The sequence below is a fragment of the Pristis pectinata genome, chromosome 7 (genome assembly GCF_009764475.1).
Source record: "Pristis pectinata isolate sPriPec2 chromosome 7, sPriPec2.1.pri, whole genome shotgun sequence".
Classification (NCBI taxonomy): Eukaryota; Metazoa; Chordata; class Chondrichthyes; order Rhinopristiformes; family Pristidae; genus Pristis; species Pristis pectinata.
The window spans coordinates 53,607,386-53,630,206 of NC_067411.1; the positions used below are offsets into that span (position 1 = coordinate 53,607,386).

General features: G+C 41.7%; 1 protein-coding gene across 1 annotated transcript in view; it reads left to right on the top strand.

The window, feature by feature from the left end:
• Positions 1-2,843: 2,843 nt before the first annotated feature.
• The window catches only part of LOC127572256 (PC4 and SFRS1-interacting protein-like), a 60,238-nt gene continuing 40,260 nt past the window's right edge, over positions 2,844-22,821 (top strand). Inside the window, exons 1-7 of the mRNA XM_052019236.1 lie at positions 2,844-3,221; positions 5,216-5,292; positions 9,481-9,619; positions 11,047-11,181; positions 18,255-18,317; positions 19,581-19,647; positions 22,453-22,531. Coding sequence (XP_051875196.1) covers positions 3,150-3,221; positions 5,216-5,292; positions 9,481-9,619; positions 11,047-11,181; positions 18,255-18,317; positions 19,581-19,647; positions 22,453-22,531 — 632 coding nt within the window. The 5' untranslated portion in view covers positions 2,844-3,149. The remainder of the gene's footprint in view (positions 3,222-5,215; positions 5,293-9,480; positions 9,620-11,046; positions 11,182-18,254; positions 18,318-19,580; positions 19,648-22,452; positions 22,532-22,821) is intronic.

The window sequence follows — 22,821 nt, forward strand, 5'->3', positions numbered from 1 at the left end:
ATTTGCCACAAGAGAGCAGCACCTACAACTGCTTAATGGTCAGGCGCATGGAAAATGGAGTGAGAACTGGCAGCTGATAGGTGAATCTAGATGGGGGGGGGGGAGGCGGTGATAGGCAGATGAAGGCAGGAATGATGTCAGAAGTTGGGAGGTGTTTATCACATTCATATTCCAGCACAGGTAGCCTTTATGTTCCTGCATATCACCCTCCAGTAGCTGTCTTCACCTTCAGTCCCTCCCCTTCCTTTATATTTTCCTCTGCCTTCATCCATCATCCACCTGCCACTGTCTCCTATCTCCACCCCTCCCCCTCCTGGCTTGATCTGCCCATCATAATTCACCTGCCCCCCCCCCCCCCCCCAACCCTGTCCACGAATCCTGTCTACCACTGATTTTTGGTGACCCATCTTTGCCCTCATAATTTCTTTTTTAAGCATCACCTGCACTTTTCATGCTTTTAAAGCCCCCCTCCCCCATCCTTAGTTCTCTATATCTGCTATATGCATCCTTTTCTCTCTTCATCCAACTCTCTGTCCCTTGATATCCAGGGTTCGCTGTTGGTTATGCTTGGCTTTCACCCTTAGAGAAATATGTTGGCCCTGTACCCTTGTTATTTCTCCTTTGAATGCTTTCCACTATGAAGCTGTAGACTTACCCACAAATAGATGATCTCAGTCTATCTTTAACAGGTCCTTTCTTATTTTAATGAAATCGACTTTCCCCCAGTTTAAGACCTTTGTTCCTTGTCTATCCAGCACTGAAATATATGGATCAGGAAAAGATGAAGTTGAACCTCAAGGTTCCTCCGTTCATCAATACAGACAACCCCCACTTTACAAGGTAGTGTTCATGGGGTCATGGACTGTTCAGAAATCTGATGGCAGAGGGGAAGAAGCTGTTCCTGAAGTGTTGAGTGTGGGTCTTCAGGCTCCTGTACCTCCTCCCCGATGGTAGTACAGTGAAGAAGGCATGTCCTAGATGGTGAGGGTCCTTAGTGATAGATGCTGCCTTCTTGAGGCACTGTCTCTTGAAGATGTCCTTGATGGTGGGGAGGGTTGTGCCTGTGATGGAGCTAGCTGAGTCTACAACCCTCTGCAGCCTCTTTCGATCCTGCACATTGGAGGCAGGACCAGGCAGTGATGCAACCAGTCAGAATGCTCTCCACTGTACCTCTGTAGAAATTTGCAAGAGTTGTTGGTGACATACCAAATTTCCTCAAACTTCTAATGAAGTAGACCCATTGGTGTGCCTTCATGATTGCATCAATGTGAAATTTGCCCTTATGGAATTTACGAATCATTACCCAAAATAAGAAATGCACAGTAAAATTCACTCTTTATTGATTTTATGGGGGAAAATAAATAAACACAAATTGTAAAATGAACAAATTTTGTCTGTTTTTATTTTTTCAATTCGCATTTCTTGATGCATGCAGAGATATTTTTTAAAAATGCAGTAGATTAATTTTGCTGTCTTGCAGCTTTTTTCCACTCCATAGTTTTCCATATTATTTACCTACAAGGTGTCTGAAACAGGGCCAACAAATTTAAGTGCAACTTGTAAACCTAAATGACCATTGTTATTTGTTGTGAATTATATTACATAAAAATCTTATCTTTATTTAATACGCATTTAAAAGTGCAATGCTTCCATTTAAACTGAAGCTGAAAGATGATGAACATCTGCAGTATTTTGTGACTCCAAACGCAGCTGCTGGCCTGGGTGCCTTGTCAGTTTCCAAAGCAAATTTCTTAAGTGTCCCCTCCTGGTTACTGTTGTGAGAGCAATATCCTGCAGGCACGCATCTCCAATTGTAACAGTAGATTCAGAGGGAAATAGGGTTTTGGGTTACCGAAAATCGCAATAAGGATATTTTCTTAGGAATGCTTAACGCAAGGTTGCCTGTATTCTCAGCGTTTTACCACTTAGTCTATATGTCCTTGCCCCATTTGACTTCCCAAAATGCATCACTTCACACTCGTCAGGATTAAATTCTAACTGTGAGGGGTCTGCCAAATGTTCCTTCTGATCTATATCCTGCTGATCTATATTACACAACCCTTCTCGCTCTCCACAACACCACCAACTTTCGTGCCACCCACAAACTTACTAAACATGCCATAAATGAAAATTTTAAAAATCTAAAATAAAAGCAGAAAATGCTGGAAACAATCAGCAGGTCAGGCCACATCTGTGGGAAGAGAAACAGAGGTATTGTTTCAGGACAAAGGCCGTTCGTCAGAGCGTACTTCCAGCAGTTCCTAGAATCTATTCACATCCAAGTTGTAAATCCAGCCTATAAATTAAACTGTGGATCCGGACCGGATAAAACAATTTTAATTATGTGTGTGGCTAATATCAATTATTTCTTGAATCAGTTTACAATGCGTTTCCCAACTATATTGGTCTTGAGCGTGGGGCAGGCGATGATTGCGGATTCGCTTATAAAAATTACATATTGCAGCAGAATCATTCTGGAAGAATGAATTATTATGTTAAAATATTGTGTTTTATGTGTTAAATTATTATGTCTTATCTTGTAAAATTCAGTCCATTGACGCAAAATTCTAAACCTTGTAGGTCCTGCAACTCAAGAACAATTTTTAAATACTGTTGGGGAACAAAAAAGAACCCAAAACATCTTACCGCGGGATCTATCCACTTTTTAAAACTTTCCAATATTTTCCCATAAAATGCAAACACCACGAAACCGTGTTTTTCTAAAATAAATCCACAATTTTGCACAGCTTTATACAGACTGAGCGCGGTCCCTTTTTGTTTTAAACTTGGCGGCAATGGTGCAGCCACTTGGAGACAGCGCGGGAGAAAGGGTTGCAGCGGTGGATGGGGCGCGCTTGCGCGCGCAGGCGGCGTTCTCGGGCTTTGCCAACGGTCCCGAGGTTCCCGGATAGATCACGCAGTGTGGGTCTGCACGCGGGGCAGTGGTCCCGGGTGGAGCGCGCGGCCTGTGGCTTTTCAAACGAATAACGTTCTGGGTACAACTTTCGCCTCTGCAAGCAAAGGGGAAGGCGGCAGTGGTAGCAACAACAACCGGCTATTAAGGCCGTTGTTGCTGCATTTGTGAAGCAGATTTCTGTTGAGTTCGTTCATTTATTTTCTACCCCACTTCGTCCCTTTCCGAAGAGGCTATGACTCGGGAGTATAAAGCCGGGGAGTTGATTTTCGCCAAGATGAAGGGTTATCCTCATTGGCCTGCTCGGGTGAGTGATGTATGCGGGAAGTGGAAAATGCAAGTCCAGGCTGACGGCCTGTTTGTCTTTGCAATGTTGCACCGTCCAAAATTAATCTGGTTTGCTGTCGAAATTATTAGCTCGACTGTAATGCAAAAGGCGTATATTTAAAAAAAAACTTTCAAAAGGAGAGCAGGTATTTTATTTGTGGGAGTTACAGACTTTGCACGTTTGCAGAATACCAGGGTGCTTGTTGAGAAAGGAGGCGGGGTGGACGGATAACAGGAGACCGGTTGGCACGTGGAAGCCTGTTACTCTGTGTTAGATTTTAAACATCATCCTTTTGCTTTTCGCGTTTTTTTTAAACAAAGCACTCTCTGCTAATACCGTGAAAACTTAAGAACGAACCTCAGGCCATTCTTTTGTTTAATATTGATGTTGTACTATCTACTTAGTTTAAAACGTTAAGGATATAATTTAAAAAACAAACCCTCGTCTACTGTCGCAGCTGTTGTACTTCTGATGCCGTAACTGGCGCGCAACGTAGTAACAAAAACGTGCTCGGTATTTTTTCTGAATTAAAAATGTGGTTTTCAAATAAAAATTGCCACATAACTTTTCCTGTTATGCTGGATCAGTTGATGTAGCGGACGAACCTTGACAATTGGAAATCTTTTCTTGAAGAATATTTTATTTGCAGTGTAGTAAATTGAATAATACTTTGGTCTCACGCGGGCTCCAGTTTCTCAGCTCTAAGGATCCAAGTTCAATCTGTGCCCTTTTCCTTTGGAAGACTGTTTAACAATGCATGTGTCTTTTTTCCACTTGAATACCATCAGATTTACTGCTTCATGTAAACTGTCTCAAGACCCTATTTCAAATGAGGTTTAAAAATAATGGGGTAATCTAGTTTCTGAGCTAACTTTTCACCAAGGCATATCTGAGAATTGGACATACTCCCTTAAATAGTAGAACGTTGCTTTCTAAGATTAATCTTTAACTTTATGGTATGTCTAATAGAACTTATTGTCCCAAAATAATTCGCACTGGATCTGTTTGATTGCTCTTAGAAGGTTTGTTTGGTATGACTGTTAGTGCATCATACATTGGCTTCTGAAATTCTGGGTTTGCGTTCAGTGATTTCACCAGAATGTTGTCCTGCAGATGGCAATCCATTACATATTGCTGTCTGGTTTCATCTTGCACTGCCATTTGCTTGAAGTTAATTGCTTTATACTGAACAACGAGGAAGGAACATTGAGAATATCAGACCTTCTATATTGGAATTGCATAACAATTACTGCATCAAAATATAATTTGAAAGTAGTCATTGAGATGTTGTAACTTAATGTTTGAAGCCCAACCACATCTTCAAATTCATTTCTTTAGTTAAGTTCTTAGGCCTCATGATGGGTTATTGGAATCTATTCAATTGACAAAAGACGTATGGGTAGGTTAATATGGGATTTAAAATGGGCGGTGCAGACTCGTTGGGCCGGAAGGGCCTGTTATCATGCTGTAAATAAAAATAAAAAAAATTAAATTAAAAATAATTCCAGGCAAATATTACATCAGTAGATGCATCTATTCCCTCTGCTCTGTTAATATTCACATCCATCAAATGCTAAGTCCTTTCCAAATTCTGATCCAGTTGTGAAATTTCTGTTTTAATGCTAAGTTAGAGACAAACTTCTGTCATCCACTAAAATAAGTATAAACTTATCCTACCATGATGTTCCGTAGACAATTATGTTACATTAGTTAAGACCCTTGTTTCACAATCTCCAAAATGATGTGTCCAATCTACTGCACTAGAGTGCTATTTCATGACAACTCCCTTCAACTGTGGTCAGGCATTGCAAGATGCAGAATTCTACAGAACCCTTTGATCTTTATTCTGAGTTGATATTTTTTCTTTTTAAACATCTATAGATGAAATACTTGGTCATCACATAGCTTATAGAAAAATTACTATCGTTACTAATGATTCACAGTGATTAAACGAAATGTTTTTGTTTCTTCAGATTGACGATTTTGCTGATGGGGCAGTAAAATCTTCAACGAATAAATATCCCATTTTTTTCTTTGGAACTCACGAGACGTAAGTACTGACTTTTGTTACACTTTATGTCAATGATTTTGAGAACCTGACTGACTGCCAGGCTAGATTACATGCTTATACATTTTATAGGGAAACAAATATTGGTCCAAATCTTGCAGTGGTCAGAAGTTCTGAAGTGAACTTCTGTCCCTTGGCCTCTTCCCGATAAGTGTGTTGGAGAATCTGCTTCTTAATGTCAGCCGGTATTCCCAGTCTGCAGGGTAAGAGGGGAAAAAAGTAAAATGAGAAGATTAATTATAAATACAAAGGCTCTTTTTATTTGTAGTTTATATTTTTAACTTTGAGTATAGGAGCTGGGACATTAAAAGTCATCAGTGAGGCTGCACTTGGAGTACTTTGTATGGTTTTGGTCACCCTATTATGGGAAAGACATGGTTAAACTGGAAAGAGTGCGGAAAAGATTTATGCGGATGTTGTCGGGACTAGAAGGGCTGAGTTATTGGGAGAGGTTGGCTAGTTTAGGTTTTTATTCCTTGGAACGTAGGAGAATCAGGGATGATCTTGTAGAAGTGTCTTAAAATTATGAGAGGGATAGATAAGGTGGACAGTAATGGTCTTTTCTCCAGGATAGGGGAGTCCAAAACTAGGGGCCATAGATTTGGGGGTGAGAGGGTAAAGATTTAAAAGGCACCTGAAGGGCAACTTTTTCACGCAGAGTGTGGTGAGAAAACGGAATGAGCTGCAAGAGGAAGTGGTTGAGGCAGGTACAATAGTATCATTTGAGAAGCACTTGGATAGGTACATAGAGGGGCAAGGCTTAGAGGGATGTGGGCCGAACGTAGAAAATTGGGACTAGCTGGGAGGGCACTGTGGTTGGCATGGACTCGCTGGGCTGAAGGGCCAGTACTGTATTGCTGATTGACTCTGTGACTATAACTATTTAAAGCAATTATAATAACTTGTTAGTGCCTCTGAATATGAGTCATTTAAAAATATCACAAAACCTTAACAATTTTGGTAGGAGCCTAGGCACTGGCCTCACCTTTGCTTCATGTCAAAGGCTGTCAGGGTGTTCTGGGATTAACAGTCCACTGCCTGTGGCCTATTTGTTTCTTGTGGCCTTGCTGGACACTTCCATGGTGCAGTGGACAACTCAATTGGCCCTCTTCCATAACTTGAGTAAATGCGGGCTGGTAAGGGCCATGAGCAGTGAGATGGAATGGTGGAGTGAAGCCCCCACAATTTGACTGGTGTCTTTAAAACCAAAGGCTTTGCATCATCTTTCACTTAAGTAGTAATCTTCTGAATCAGAAGGTTGTGTCGCAGTCCTACTCGAAACTTGCACTTAATCTTGACTGATGCTTCAAATTTGTTAAAGATACCTTCATTCAGTTGAATTGAATAATCTGGCTGAGTCCCCATCTGCCTTTTGTTTGGACATACTAATGTTTTTAAAGAGCAAAATTTAAATTTTTTTAACAGCCTTTCTTCCAAAATGTATTTAAAATATTCCTTGTTGTGTCTCTGAGTTGTGTTGTGGTGATGTGTACCATGATGTTGGTAAAATACAGTTTTGTGCTGATAACCACACTGATTGTATGTTGAATCATTCATTGGATAGAATACTGTGAGAAGAAAGGAAATTTGCATTCAAATGCCAATCAATTGAGAGAAGTCTTGCATTTATATTGTGCCTTTCACCACTACTGTCCTAAATGCTTTACACATTGAAGTACTTTGTTGTCATTGCTGTAATGAGTTGATCTATTTTTAGCTGATGGGGAGCTAGTATGCATTTTGTTTGAAAAGTGTTATGAGTTCGTTTACCTGTGAGGAAAGACACATCCTTGGGTTAATGTTCCATCTGAAAGACGACACCTCTGACAGTTGTGAACGCAGATATCCGTAGTGCAGTCCAAATCAATGGGTGGGAAACAGCTTCCCCATCAAGTCTGGAGTTGGGCAGGGTTGCCCATTCTCCCCTGTCTTGTTTGTGTGTTGTATAGAACCCTTTGCTGAATCATCAGGAAGGACGAGAGCATAAGAGGGGTGACATTGCCAGGCATTGAGGGCACCCAGATGAAAACCTCCCTGTACATGGACGATGTCGCTGTCTTCTGCTCAGATCCAAAGTCAGTTCTCAGATTGATCAGCATCTGTGACCAGTTTGACTTGGCATCGGGGGCCAGAGTTAACTACGTGAAGAGCGAGGCCGTGCTCTTTGGCAATTGGCCCAACCAATCCAACATCCCCTTCACCGTCAGGTCTGATTACCTGAAGGTGCTGGGGATCTGGTTTGGAGGGGCCAAGGCGTGTAACAAGAATTGGCTGGAGCGGATTGGGAAGGTGAAACAGAAATTGGGACTGTGGGAACAGTGCTCTCTCAATAACTGGGAATAACTTGGTCATCAGGTGTGAGGTGCTCTCAGGGCTGCTGTACTTGGTGCAGGTGTGGCCCATCACCTGCTCCTCCGGCTTGGAAATCATCCATACCGTCTTGCAGTTCATCTAGGGATCCAAGATGGACCGAATCCGCCAGGCCGCAATGCACAAGTCCCTGGATGATGGGGAATGAGGGTGACGTTGTCCCTAATGTCACCCTCCTGATGACCACATTTGTCTGTAGCTGCATCAGGCTGTGTGTGAAACTAAAGTATGCGGACACCAAGTGTCATCATGTGTCGAGGTTCTTCCTATCCCCAGTGTTGCAAAGGATGGGCCTGGCCCTGTTGCCACACAACGTCCCAATCAGCTGGACGTTGCCGCACTACCTGTCCTTCATGGAAAAGTTCTTCCAGGCCAACACCTTTGACCACAAATCCATCAGGCAGTGGTCAGCATGGAACATCCTGCAGGTACTGCAGGAGAAGGACTCGATGGATACTGTGGGGTGGTTCCCTGAGCAGACTCTCTAGACCATCTGGCAGAATGCCTCATTGCCAGAATTCACCAACAAGCACCAAGACCTTGCTTGGCTGGCAGTGAGAGGGGCCATCTCAGTCAGATCCTTCGTGCATGGTCAGAACATCACTCCCAACATGCGCTGCCCCTGGGATGACTGCACTGGGGACGAGATGGGTACCCACCTCTTTGTGGGCTGTGGGTTTGTGAGGAGGATGTGGAGAAAGATGCAAGGATCCTTGTCACGGTTCATCCCCAGCAGCTGCGTGACAGAGGATTCTCTGATCTACGGGCTGTTCCCAGACACACACACAGATGGACATCAACTGCTGATGGAAGATCATCAACTCAGTGAAAAATGCTCTTTAGTCTGCTCAACTTGTTGGTTTCCCAGCACTGTGAGCTGTCTGTGAGGGGATGCTGCCGCTGGCACATTCCAGGGTGCAGGACTACCTGCTGAGGGACGCACTAAAGCTGGGTGCAGCCAGTGCAGGGGCTCGGAAGGGAAAGACCACAGTCTAGTGTTCTTCCCCTACTGGACACGTAGGGGTGGGGTCAGGTGAGGAAGTCGCTTAAATACAGGAAGTCCCCGGGTTACAAACTAGTTCCGTTTTTGAGACTGTTCGTAACCCGATTTTGTATGTAACTCAGAACAGTGTCCGCGCATGCGCACTTGAGCTGGGATCGAGGCCGCGCATGACCCCAGTCGCACATACGCACTTGGCCCGGGGTTGGGCCAAAGAAGGTGTACTGCTGCCGTGGTAGGATCGGGGGCCGGACGTTCGTAAGTGTGTGCGTTCGTAAGTTGGGGACTTCCTGTATTGCAAATATTGTACTGGGGTCCTCACGAGTGGCATTGGTGCTGTGGGTTTTAAAGTAAAATTAGTTAACACTGCGGAATTAACTGTCCACAAATCTAAAGGGTTTGCATTGTTTGTTCTTGTATTTTTTTATATATGATGAATAAAGTTTATTTTGTAATAAAAATTGTCAGCCTCCATTGCCGTGGTTTGGGGTTGGAGCTGGACTTCAACTTGCCTACCTCTGACTCTAGAGTGAGAGTTGCTGCTGAGCCACAGCTGACTCCTAAATGCTTTTTTTACAATGCTAACAATGAGTAGAGGTGTATTGATTGTGTAGAAATATGTAACTTTCCTTCTGTTTTATTAATTTGGTTACATAATTACCAGAGTAATGGGTTTTCTGGTTACAGAGAAAGGGTTTTGATATGGATTTCCCTGATGCATGTAGTGAATGGTATAGTTTGACCAAGAAAGTGTAGAAGCTAAAGCTAAGTGCATTTACTTTTTTTAAAAAACTTTTCAGTGCCTATTTGGGGCCACGAGACATTTATCCATATGAAGAAAACAAGGAGAAGTATGGAAAGCCTAACAAAAGAAAGGGTTTCAATGAAGGACTGTGGGAAGTTGAAAATAATCCAACCGTCAAATTTCTGGGGCAACAGGTGAGTTCAACGCTTGGTACAAAACAAGCATCCAAACGTGTATCTTGTTTTATCAAAGACAAGAATTAAATTTATGTGAAGATGCTGAGGTTGGTTGCTTCTGTCCTTCAATTCTGAGCATGTTGAACTTTTGGCAATTACAGCTCTGATTTAATAATAGTGAATTCATTCATGTATATTGGAAGCTAGATTGTCAGCTGTGGTTCAGTTAGTAGCACTCTTTCCCCTAAGTTTGTAGATTATGGTTTGGCTCTTTGGATACTGAACTACTAAATTTAAGATGTTCCAAGGAGTACTAAGGGAGTGCTAATTGTGGGAGGTTCTATCCTCGAGATGACATTAAATTGAGGTCCCATTTGCCCACTTGAGTAGTAGCTTCCGTGGCACTGTTTTGCAGAATAAATATACCAGTGATGCCCTGATTCAATAAGCAAAGAAAAAGGTCTGGGGAGTTATGGCCATTATTTATCCCTTGGGTAACATCTCAAAAAAAAATTACATTACTGTTTGAGAGTCCACGATGTGTACAAATTGACAGCTATATTTTCCTAAATTACAATAGTGGCCTTGTAAAGTACTTCATTGATTCTGAATCACTTTAGGATGCCATAAGTTACAGATTTATAAAGCACAGAAATGGGCCGTTCAGCCATTGAGTTTGTGCTAACCGTAAAGCACTAATCCCATTTTATTCTCCCTGCCTTCCCATTAATTCCTGCCAGTTTCTAACACTTGCCTATGTATTGGGGCAGTTAACTTACCGATCCCACTCATTGAGGTATGGGGGGAAACTGGAGTATCTGGGGGAAGTCCACTTGGTAATAGAGGGAACATACCAAACTCTACATAGTCAGCATTGGACATCAGGACTGAACCCAGTTGGTGGAGCTGTGAGGCAGCAGGTGCACTAATTGTAAAACTGCCACCCATCGTCGGGCAAAGATGGGAGGTGCTATATAAATGCAAATCTTTCTTTACTTGACTTGGCACATGAAAACTAATTTTGCATTGGTAAAAATATCAGACTTCAAATCAGTATTTCTTTGAAGTAATATATTTTATTCAGTTGATCTGCATTTTGTGAGTTAAAGTTGGTTTCATTTAAGATGATGTTACTTTATCAGATTTTCTTCCTTATTCCCCATCCCTACTCTTTCATGGACAATTTGATATTGTCTCTTTTAAGATGGCAATAGCTGTTTCAGCGCTTTGTGGCAAATGCCTGTTCTTTATGAAAGTAGAAGGGTGAGTGCTGTTTGGTTAATTGTGACATTCCTACTGCTTCATTTAATAGTGAGACTTGCTCTTTGTGGTTCAATCACCATTGAATTGACAGAGCTCAATCTCTGCATACCATCTAACAGCAGATGGTGATTGAAACAAGACCTACGACGTGTTAACATTGTACAATTTTGGGGTAATTTTAGAGTTCTAATAAACGAGTTCGGAAGTCGTCAACTGATAAAGACGGTGAAGAGGGCAAAGAAACAAGTGCTTCAAACCTGGGAAAAGAAGAGTCTGATATTGGTAGTTTGCCGGAGTTTGACAAGCAAAGTGATGAGGTGTGTACTATTTTTCAGGTTATGGTGTATGACAGACAGTCTTAAGAATGTGAAATAAAGGGCATAACCAAGCAGTTGTTACTGATAAATTTATCATTAATGGCACCTCTTATTTCGCCTAGGTAGTCTATAACCTGATGACATGAACATTGAATTCTCCAACTTCTAGTAAACTGCTTCCCCTCTGTCCTTTTTCTCTCTCCTCCTGATCAACCCAGTTCTTCCTACACTCACCCAAGCCCCCATCACCCTGTTTCTTTCCCCTCTGCATCCACTCCATCTGCCTATTACCCAAACACTCCTCCCACTTAAAGATGGAGAGGTGAAGTGCTAAAAAAAAAGGTTCGGAAAGGATTTCCAGAGAAGGAGGCCAAAATAGCTGACTGTACTGACCAGGAGTTTGAAGAATTGTGGAAATGCTATAGAATATTCAGTCCATCATGTCAAAAACTATGAGTTAATTTCCTCCTTCCCCCTTCTTCCCCCCCCCCCCCCGTGCTTTTTACCACAGCCCTGCAAATTTTTCCCATTCCCTTTTGAAAGGTACTATAGAAACTGTTTTTCCCACCCATTCAGCTGGCAAGATCAAAATAGTTCACTAAGTGAATTTTTTTAGTGTTGGTAAGTTTGTTAGTGACTGGTTACAGACCTTTTCAGCTGCTGGAAGCAGTTTCTTCTTATTCACTTAAAGAAATCCAGTGGAGATTTTAATTAAGCTTTGCTACGCTATGTTGGTGCTGGAAGCATGGCGACACTTGCGGGCTGCGTCCAGAACACTATGCAAAAATGCATTTCGCTGTGTTTCAATGTACATGTGACTAATAAAGATACAATCCCCAATTTCTTAGATCTTTCCCCTCAATAAAGTCCTTTCTTCTTGTACCATTCCAGTAAGTGTTTGCATCTTCAAAGACTTGACCTTTAAAGTCTGATGTCCAAAAATGGATGCTGCTGTCCATTTGTGGACAGCAAATTTTAAAGATTTAACATAACTTCCTTATCTTTGTTCTCCATATGTAAAACAAAGATCCTTCGCTTTTTTTAAATCAGTCCTGTCTACATGTGTTGTCAGCTTCAAAGATTTGTGCACATATGTCTTTCAGTTTTTCACTACATCTTTAAAATTGTATGCTCTTCAACTGAAATGATTCACTTCTCGCTTGTCCCTTATCTGCTTAATTTTATCTACCTTGTGTATAATGACTTCACTAGTGTGTTTACACGCTCCTGAAGTCTTGCTGTTCTCGGTTTATATCTGTGAGTTTTGTATCTCGTTAACTTTCAAATAGCTAGGTGCATAACGTAAATCAAAAATAGAATGGTCCTCATTCTGATCTCTTGGGGAACCTTTTCTTAGGCCTGAAAAACATTTTAATGCTATCTACTTCATCCTTTTAACTAATGCTGCCTTTGTCCCATTAATCAAGTATGACCTTTTTGACCATCAATCACACCAACTTCATCAACCCCCAGGTAATGCAGCCAAGTTATTCAAACAAATTATTTCTGAGTGATCTTTGCTAACCATCATGCACCCCTCTGAACTAGTCTCAATTTTTTATTTCCTTTTGCGTCCTCATCAACTTTGTCCCCCTCCCCAGTTCTCTTGCCTCCCACCCATGTTGGAGGTAATTTACAGTAGTCAATTAACCTACCAACCAGCATGCCTTTGTCATGTGGGAGGAACCTGGAGCATATGGGGGAAACTTGTGCATTCACAGGGAGAACTGGCAAGCTCCACTCAGTCAGCACCCAAAGTCCGTATCGAGTCCTGGTTTCTGGAATTGTGAGATAGCTATGCTAAGAGCTGGGATAGGAAATGGGAAGGTGAGGTTTGGATATGTTCAAGGGAGAAGTTTGAGAGAGCTGGTTCTATAGATGAGTTTGAAATAAATTCTATTAATTAATCAATCTGGTTAATCTATTAGGCAAATCCATACCAGGCTAGATTGAGATTCAGTGGCACAGTGATAATTCATCACTTGCCAACTTAATGCTCTGGTAATTTTTTTTTCATGATTTTATACCTTTTACAGAGTAGCATGCATTGAAACATTCAATATCCAAGCTCTAGTAATTAGTGCTCCTAATTATCCAGTGAACATTTCATTGAGAACCCTTAACTTCAGCTCTTTTTGGATTATACTAACCTAAATTGACATGTCTGAGATATTACTGCACCATTCAGTTTTGACCAAAATTTGTGATGTCTACCAGGATGCACTTGGTTTTCCCAAGATTTGGTCTATACTTCTGGTTTACTAGTCCAGTAATATGTCCTCTGCATTATCACGTCTCTACTACATTTGATAATGAAGATTTCACTTTACGTTTAAGTGACAACTGTGTGAGATGTTACACACACCGCACGCGCACACACCACGCACACCCCCCACACAGCAATACACCATGTATACAGGCCCTTCGGCCCATCTAGTCTCAATTTACTGCGTTTGACCCATATCCCTCTAAGTCCTGCCCCTGCATATACCTATCCAAGTGCCTCTTAAATGATATTATTGGACCACTTCCTCTGGTAGCTCATTCCATTTACTCACCACTCTCTGTGTGGGGGGGAAAAAAAATAGCCCTCAAGTCCCTTTGGGAAAAAATTCCCCTCTCACCCTAAGTCTATGACCCCTAGTTTTGGACTTGCTGCTCTGGGGAAAAGATGGATATCATCCACCTTATCTCTGCCCCTCATGATCTTATAAACTTCTATAAGATCACCCCTCATTCTCCAATGCTCCAAAGAATAAAGACCTAGCCTGGCCAACCTCTCCCTATAACTCAGGCCCTTTAGTCCTGGCAATGTCCTTGTAAATCTTTTCTGCACTCTTTCCAGTTTAACATCATCTCTCCTATAACAGGGTGACCAAAACTGTACACAGTACACCAAGTGCAGCCTCACCAATGATTTGTACAACTGCAACATAATGTCCCAACTTCTATATTCATTGCCCTGACTGATGAAGTCCAGTATGCTGCACGTCTCTTTCACCACCTTATCTACCTGTAATGCTGCTTTCAACGAACTATGCGCTCGGTCTGTTTGTTCCATTACACTCCCTGGTGCCCTACCATTCATAGTACAGGTCCTATGCTGGTATGACATTCCAAAATGCATCACCTCATGCTTATCTGTATTGATATACATTTGCCACTCCTCAGTCCACTTCCCCTGTAATCTACAATAACCTTCTGCACTATCAACACCACCACCTAATTTTGTGTCATCTGCAAACTCACTGATCAAGCCTTGTGCTTGTGTATGTATAAGAATATACACATGTAAGAAAACACCTCTTGTAAGATATTTATCCTACTCTGGGGGGGGGGGGTGGGGTGGGGGAGGAATATTATATAGTTCCTCCTCCATGGCCACAACAATGGTTGTGGCATGCAACAATTGAACTTGTGTGAATGCCATGATTTTGGATATACTTGAGCACCCAAGAATTCTGCAACTTCAGGTCGAATGCTGTCTCTTCATGCTTTGCTAGAGATGAAAAGTTCATCTTCCCTGTTGCTATTATCATACCAAAAAAAATTCCTTCCATTTACATATTGGTACCAACGACATAGGTAGGGAAAAGGAATGAGGTCCTGAAAAGAAACTATAGAGAATTAGGAACGAAGTTGAGAAGCAGGACCTCAAAGGTAGTAATTTCCGGATTACTGCCTGTGCTAAGCGACAGTGGGTATAGGAACAGAATGAGGAGGAGGTTAAATGCGCGGTTGAGGGATTGGAGTAAGGAGCAGGGATTCAGTTTTCTGGATCATTGGGGCCTCTTGGGGCAGGTGTGACCTGTTTATAGAAGCCGGGTTGCACTTGAATCCCAGGGAGACCAACATACTGGCGGGGAGGTTTGCTAAGGCTACTGGGGAGAGTTTAAACTAGAATTGTTGGGGGGGGGGTGGGATCCGTACTGGAGAGACTGGGGAAGAGGTGATTGGCTCTCAAATAGAGGAAGCTAGGAGTAAGTACCATAGGCAGGTGATAGAGAAGGGAAGTGTTGAGACAGGCTTGAGATGTGTCTATTTTAACGCAAGGAGAGTTGTGAACAAGGTGATGAGCTTAGAGCTTGGATCGATACTTGGAGCTATGATGTGGTAGCCATTACGGAGACTTGGATGGCTCCGGGGCTGGAATGGTTGATTCAAGTGCCGGGTTTTAGATGTTTCAGGGAGGGAGGCAAAAGAGGTAGGGGAGTGGCACTATTGATCAGAGTGTGACGGCTGTGGAAAAGTGGACGTTGTGGAGGGATTGTCTACAGAGTCTCTGTGGGTGCAGGTTAGGAACAGGAAGGTTGTCAATAACTTTACTGGGTGTTTTTTATAGGCCGCCCAATAGTGACAGGGTTATTGAGGAGCAGATAGGGAAGCAGATCCCAGAAAGGTGTGAGAATAACAGTTGTGATGGATTTTAATTTCCCAAACATTGACTGGCATCTCCAGACAGTGAGGGGGTTTAGATGGGGTGGAGTTTGTTAGGTGTGTTCAGGAAGGGTTCTTGACACAGTATGTAGATAGGCCTACAAGAGGAGAGGCTGTGCTTGATTTGATATTGGGTAATGAACCTGGTCAGGTGTCAGATCTCTGTGGGTGAACGTTTTGGTGATAGCGATCATAATTCTATCTCCTTTACGTTAGCACTGGAGAGAGAGAGGAACAGACAGACTAGAAAGGTGTTTACTTGGAGTAAAGAGAATTGAGGCTCTCAGGCAGGAAATTGGAAGATTAAATTGGGAACAGATGTTCTCAGGGAAAAGTACGGAAGATATGTGGCAAATATTCAGGGGGTATTTGTGTGGAGCTCTGCATAGACATGTTCTGCATGAGACAGGGGAGTTATGAGAGGATACAGGAACCGTGGTATACGAAGGCTATAATAAATCTAGTCAAAAGGAAAAGCAAAGCTTACAAAAGGTACAGAGAGCTAGGTAATGTTAGAGATCTGGAAGAGTACAAGCCTAAAAGGAAGGAGCTTAAGAAAGAGATTAGGAGAGCCAGAAGGGGACATGAGAAGGCCTTGGCGTGCAGGATTAAGGAAAACCCCAAGGCGTTCTACAAGTATGTGAAGAGTAAGAAGATGAGATGCGAAAGGATAGGGCCTATCAAGTGCAGCAGTGGGGAAGTGTGTATGGATCCGGAAGAAATAGCGGGGGTACTTAATACTTTACGTCAGTATTCACTGCGGAAAAAGATCTAGGGGATTGTAGTGGGGACTTGTGGCGGCCTGAAAAGCTTGAGCTTGTAGATATTAGAAAAGAGGTGGTGCTGAAACTTTTGCAAAGCATCAAGTTAGATAAGTCGCTGGGACCAGATGAGATGTACCCCAGGTTGCTGTGGGAGGTGAGGGAGGAGATTGCGGAGCCTCTGACGATGATCTTTGCGTTGTCGATGGAGATGGGAGAGGTTTCAGAAGATTGGAGGGTTGCAGATGTTGTTCCCTTATTCAAGAAGGGGAGTAGGGATAGCCCAGGGAATTATAGACCGGTGAGTCTTAGCTCAGTGGTTGGTAAGCTAATGGAGAAGATCCTGAGAGGCAGGATTTATGAACATTTGGTGAGGTATAATATGATTAGGAAAGGCTTTGTCAAGGGCAGGTCCTGCCTTACGAGCCTGATTGAGTTTTTTGAGGATGTGACTAAGCACATTGATGAAGGGAGAGCAGTAGACATAGTATATATGGATTTCAGCAAGGTGTTTGATAAGGTACCCCATGCAAGGCTTGTGGAGAAGGTGAGGAGATGTGGGATCCAAGGGGACATTGCAGTGTGGATCCAGAACTGGCTGGCCCACAGAAGGCAAAGAGTGGTTGTTGAAGGGTCGTATTCTGAGTGGAGGTCGGTGACCAGTGGTGTACCTCAGGGATCTCTGTGATTTTTTTTATAAACGACCTGGATGAGGAAGTGGAGGAGTGAGTTAGTAAGTTTGCGGATGCCACGAAGGTTGGGGGTGTTGTGGATGGTTTGGAGGGCTGTCAGAGGTTACAGAGGGACATAGATCGGATGCAAAGTTGGGCTGAGAAGTGGCAGATGCAGTTCAACCCAGATAAGTGTGAAGTGGTTCATTTTGGTAGGTCAAATATATTGGTGGAATATAGTATTAATGGTAGGACTCTTGGCAGTGTGGAGGATCAGAGGGATCTTGGGGTCCGAGTCCATAGGACGCTCAAAGCGGCTGCGCAGGTTGACTCTGTGGTCAAGAAGGCATATGATGTATTGTCCTTCATCAATCGTTGAATTGAATTTAGGAGCCGAGAGGTATTGTTGCAGCTATATGGGTCCCTGGTCAGACCCCACTTGGAGTACTGTGCTCAGTTCTGGTCACCTCACTACAGGAAAGATGTGGAAGCCATAGAGAGGGTGCAGAGGAGATTTACAAGGATGCTGTGGAGCATGCCTTATGAAAGCAGGTTGAGGGAACTCGTCCTTTTCTCCTTGGACAGACGGAGGATGAGGGGGACCTGATAGAGGTGTATAAGATGATGAGAGGTATTGATCGGGTAGATAGTCAGAGGCTTTTCCCCAGGGCTGAAATGGTGGCCACAAGAGGATATAGGTTTAAGGTGCTGGGGAGTAGATATAGAGAAGATGTCAGGGGTAAGTTTTTTTTTACTCAGAGTGGTGAGTGCGTGGAATGGGCTGCCGGAAACAGTGGTGGAGGCTGATAATAGATAGGGTCTTTCAAGAGACTGTTAGATAGGTATATGGAGCTGAGTTAAATAGAGGGCTGTGGGTAAGCCTAGTAATTTCTAGGGTAGGGACATGTTCGGCACAGCTTTGTGGGCCCAAGGGCCTGAATTGTGCTGTAGTTTTTCTATGTTTCTATGTTATTGAGTTTTAACAGGTTTAATTCTTTAGGAGCTTTGATTTATAGCAGCTCGATCTTTAATCTACTCCATATCAATACAAATACACCATAACCTTTTGTTTCCCAGAATGTTGTGCCATAGTTTCCTTCTGCGAAAAAATGTACTTAAATTTTAATGCAAATGTGCCTTCAATGGATGATACGGATGATCTTGTGACTTTTAATGCATTTTGACGGCTTATACTGTTTAATAGGAAACTTCAGCAAAGAAAGCTGCAGTGGTGCACACTCCAAAGAAGAGAGGAAGAAAGCGAAAGGTATAGATTATTTTGTTGAGCTCGTGAAAATGGTTTAAAAATTTGTCAGTGTTTATTTGGTCCTGCAGGTCTGCAGATGCTCAAACTGAAACAAACCAGAAAGTGCTGAAAACCACACAGAAGATCAGGTGGCACCTGTGGAAAAAGAAATGGTGTCAATGTGTCGGTTTGACGACCCTTCATCAGGACTGGGAAAGAAAGGAAATAAATTAATTTTAAATTGCAGAGAGCATGGGGAGAGAATATCTCTGACAGGGTGAGGCGATGGTTGTTGTGGTGATAAGCTGTTGATGAAGCCATCTAGTCAATAGGTTAATGAAGTAAGTTGGAAGGAGAGAAAAACAAACATGGGGACATGTAAGAGCTGTGAAATACAGATGAGAGCTGTAGAAAATTCCAAGTAGATCAGGCACTGTTACTGTCAGTTAATGTTGCAGAAGAATGGACAGTTCTGATCACAAAAAAGCAAATTAACTGAAATTATTGATTTTTGCTATTGAGTCAGGAAGGCTACAACATGCCCAGACAGAAAATGAGGTGGTGTTCCTCAACCTTGTATTCACCCTTGTAACATTGCAAGAGGCCACAGATGGATAAGTCTGAGCAGGAGTAGGGTGGTGAATTAAAGTGACAAGCAACTAGAAGCTTGGGTCATCCTTGTGAATTGAACACAAGTGCTCCACAAAGTGGTCAACTATTTAGCACTTGGTTTCCTCATTGTAGAGGCCTCATTGTAGATGCCACGTGGTAAGCACTAAATGTAGTCCACTAGATTGGAAGAAGTACAAGTAAATCTGTGGTTGGTGGTTAGTGCTTTTATTTAAATTTACTGTCATTTGACAAATCTGTGTAACTAAATTTAGATGCATATCTAAGGTATACATCACTTTAAAATTTCAAAAAAATATAGAAAATTAATTGCTGCATGCTGGCTTAATTGGATTATACTGTTTTAGTGCTGTTTAAATTGAACCCAATCCTTGCCGGAACTAGCATGAAGTTTAGGTTTAGTTTGTTGTAACAAATATCACAGAGGTTTGAATTGATGATCAGAAGTTATTTATTCATCTCTGTTCATGTATGCATGGAAATGGATGACGCTGAAAAATCCTGCCTAAACTGTTCTTCTTGCATTGAAATTAATTACAGGTTATGTACGGTGTGAAATAGTGTAAAGGAATATTTTCTACATGTCATGTTTGCAGCTTTAGTATGCAAGTTTGACTTTTTTCATCTGAAGTGTATAATTTTTTTTAATAATAGATTGAACAAGTAGAAGTTGGTTCTGAATCTGAACCTGAAAAGCATGGTGCCAAGAGAAAGAAACAAGGTATATAATCTTCAAATGTTCAGAAGAACTTGCTTGAACAGATGTACAACTGGCTAAATGTCTCAGTATATCAGCCTTCTCAGTCAAGGCAGCAAAGGATTCTTGGTGCTTGCAGCCAATTTTATGCTGCTAAAGCAATAGGACTGAAAATGTGGAATCTATAACGGTGATGATATCACTCTTTAATATTCAGCTTTATACTTGTATACAGTGGGACAATATTTATTTGTAATATCTCATTGTGGAATTTAAATAATTTTTGGAGATGGTGGAATCTGGAGCAAGACACAAGATGCTGGAGTAACTCCTCCCACTGGTTCCCCTTCCCCACTCCTCCCATCTGTCCTCCACATCTCCCTCACTTGATTGCATGCTTCACCTTCCGCTCCACTCAGATTCCATCATCTTCAGCCCTTTGTCGCCTCCACCTACCAGCTTCTGTCACCATTTCTGCCCTCCCCTCCTTCATCTGCCTATCACCCCTCTTCATCTGGATGCACCTATCGCATATTAGCTCTTGCTCCACCTCTTCCCTCCACCTTTTTATATTGACCGTCTTCTGTCTATCCTTCAATCCAGATGAAGGGTCTCGACTTGAAATGTCAGCAGTCCACTTCCCTTCATAGATGCTGCCTGACCCATTGAGTTCCTCTAGCATCTTGTGTGTTGCTTTATGTGATCTTTATTTGGTGGGGAGAGTTGTGAGGTGTAAAGTGCTTACCAGAATAAATGGTTTGGCATTTAATTCTAAGGTTATTTATTAGCCTGAATCTGGAGATGTGCGGTTTATTGTTATCAACATTATTAATCAACTCTCCATGAGCTTGATCACCATCTTATTACCATAAGAGAATCATTTATGATGAATATTTACTTCTGCCAAGGTACAGTTATCTTTTTAAATATATTTTAGTTAGAAGTAGATCTTGGTTTTGTTGTTTTCTTTGCTCAGGAAACTTTTAAAATTGGAGTTTGTTGATTTTTGCCTCCAGCAGAGTCTTTAGGCTTTCATCAACATCTGAAGCAGTGGTGTATTAGTTGGAACAGTGAACTTCCTCTTAAAAGGAAAAGGAATTCTATTGAAGTATTTTGAGAAAGACCAGCGTTTTAAAAAAAACTTGACAGTGATTTAGTCTTCTGCTTAGCTGGTTTGGGAGTACAGCTTGCATTTATATCAGGTATCCAATAAACTTTTAGAATGTCAGAATTGCTGTTTGCTGCAATTCACTTAGTCCTGTTGATCTGTATCAAATTGGTCTATAACACATGCAGTTGAAGTGAAGGAAGCCCTTACAATGGAGAGCTTTTGAATTTCCTCTCCCAAGCATAGAGCACAGCATGACTTACATCTGAAATGCAGCAATCATTTTGCTTCACAACTTTGTTTTCCAGTGAAGACGTGATCAGTTGACATTGTTTCTCATTATCTGATCACTCCATCTGAGTTATTCTGCTTATCCTTTCCTGACTCTAAGTAAAAGCAAAATCTTTTCCGTATCCTGAGAGTCAGAAGTGTTTTGACTGGGACTTTCAAAGTGTTAGGAATATCTCAATTTTTATTCAGTTGTGATTATTTAATACACTTAAGAGCTGACTTTTTTCATACATTGCCAGTGAATATTTTACCAATAGCCAGTTTGAGGACTCCTTATTTACTATCATCTTCTGCAAACGTAGCTTACTTTCCTTAAGGAATAGTCCCATTCTAGATCTTTGCTCCCATGTCAAGCACATGGTATTACTCTGTTGAATTTAATCTGTTCCATTCCAATCATCACATTTAGTCAAATCATCCTGTTGATTACCCTGATAAATTAGATGATGCAACTTAATTTGCTTTGTGTCACCTGCAGATGTAATCAGTATGCTTATGACTCACTCCATTTTCAGAAAGATCAAAATCAAACCAATCTGGCCTAGGCAACATTCTCCTTTTTCACTTCCTCCACCATCAGCCTCCCAAGTTCTAGTGCTCAATAAATGATGTATCCATTGTAAAATACTTCATTGATTCCCACTTCTTCTTTGCACTACCAGCCATTTAAGAGCAACTGTGCTGACACTGTTCTTGAAATTGAAGTAAATAACATCCATTATTTGTTGTAACCTATCAAGTTCCTTTGTTGTACATTCAAAAGAAAATTAATTCCATTGGAAAGACTGTGTACCTTTGAAACTGTATTAATTATATATTTTATTTTTATTTTTATTTGGTTCTCCACAACTTCATTTCTTAATCAAGGCTTCTATGAGGTTGCCATTTGGACATTGGATTCGTTGGTCTTGTTTTCTGTGTCATGTTTTTGCTACCTTTTCTTGACTAGGATCAATATCTGTTTTCATCCTTGCCAAGTCACAACGATAGAGAGGTTCGAAAGTGGGTGGTAATCATAATGGCCTGTTGTTCTCAGTGGGGTGCAACACGAATGGTGAGGTGTTAGAGTTTTAAATATTGATTAAAAGATCAATGCCAGTGTTGATGAACCTGATATTGAAAATTATTGCATCAGTTGGAAAAGGCTATGCTTGTGTCTGTCTGATTGCTTTAACTTGGCCTTGGACAAAAGTCATGTTTCTTAATATTTGAACTTTTGATCAATGCTAGCACATGTTAAATTCTAGAATAATAAAGCATTTCATGTGGTTTTATTTCCATTCTGCATCCTCAGAAGAGCATAGCATATAATTTCAGATGCATGGTTAAATTTGCTGAAGTGATTTATGTGTTGGAATTATCTTCTGGTATGGTGTTTTTGAGTGTTGCATCGCTCATGTTTGTGCACACCCTGTGCCTTGTGTTTTTAGCAGTTGAAGTGAAGACTCCGAAACCCAGAGGAAGACGACCCAAAGTAATGGTGATACCTCCACGTTCGGGCGATGAAAGGTTAGTGATGTTAATCTGCAGATCACTTGCCATTTAAAACCTTCAAAGTTAATGAACTGTAATCTCTTAATGGTTCAATCATCCAGTATAACCCTAATCTAAGTAATATCACTGTATTGCTGAACATGGGAACCTTCTCTGCTTTTATTTTTAGGAAGTAAGATAAGATTTATTTGTTAGTCACATGTACATTGAAACACATGGTGAAATACATCTTTTGCATAGAGTGTTCTGGGGGCAGCCCACAAGTATCGCCACTCTTCTGGCACCAACATAGCATGCCCACAGCT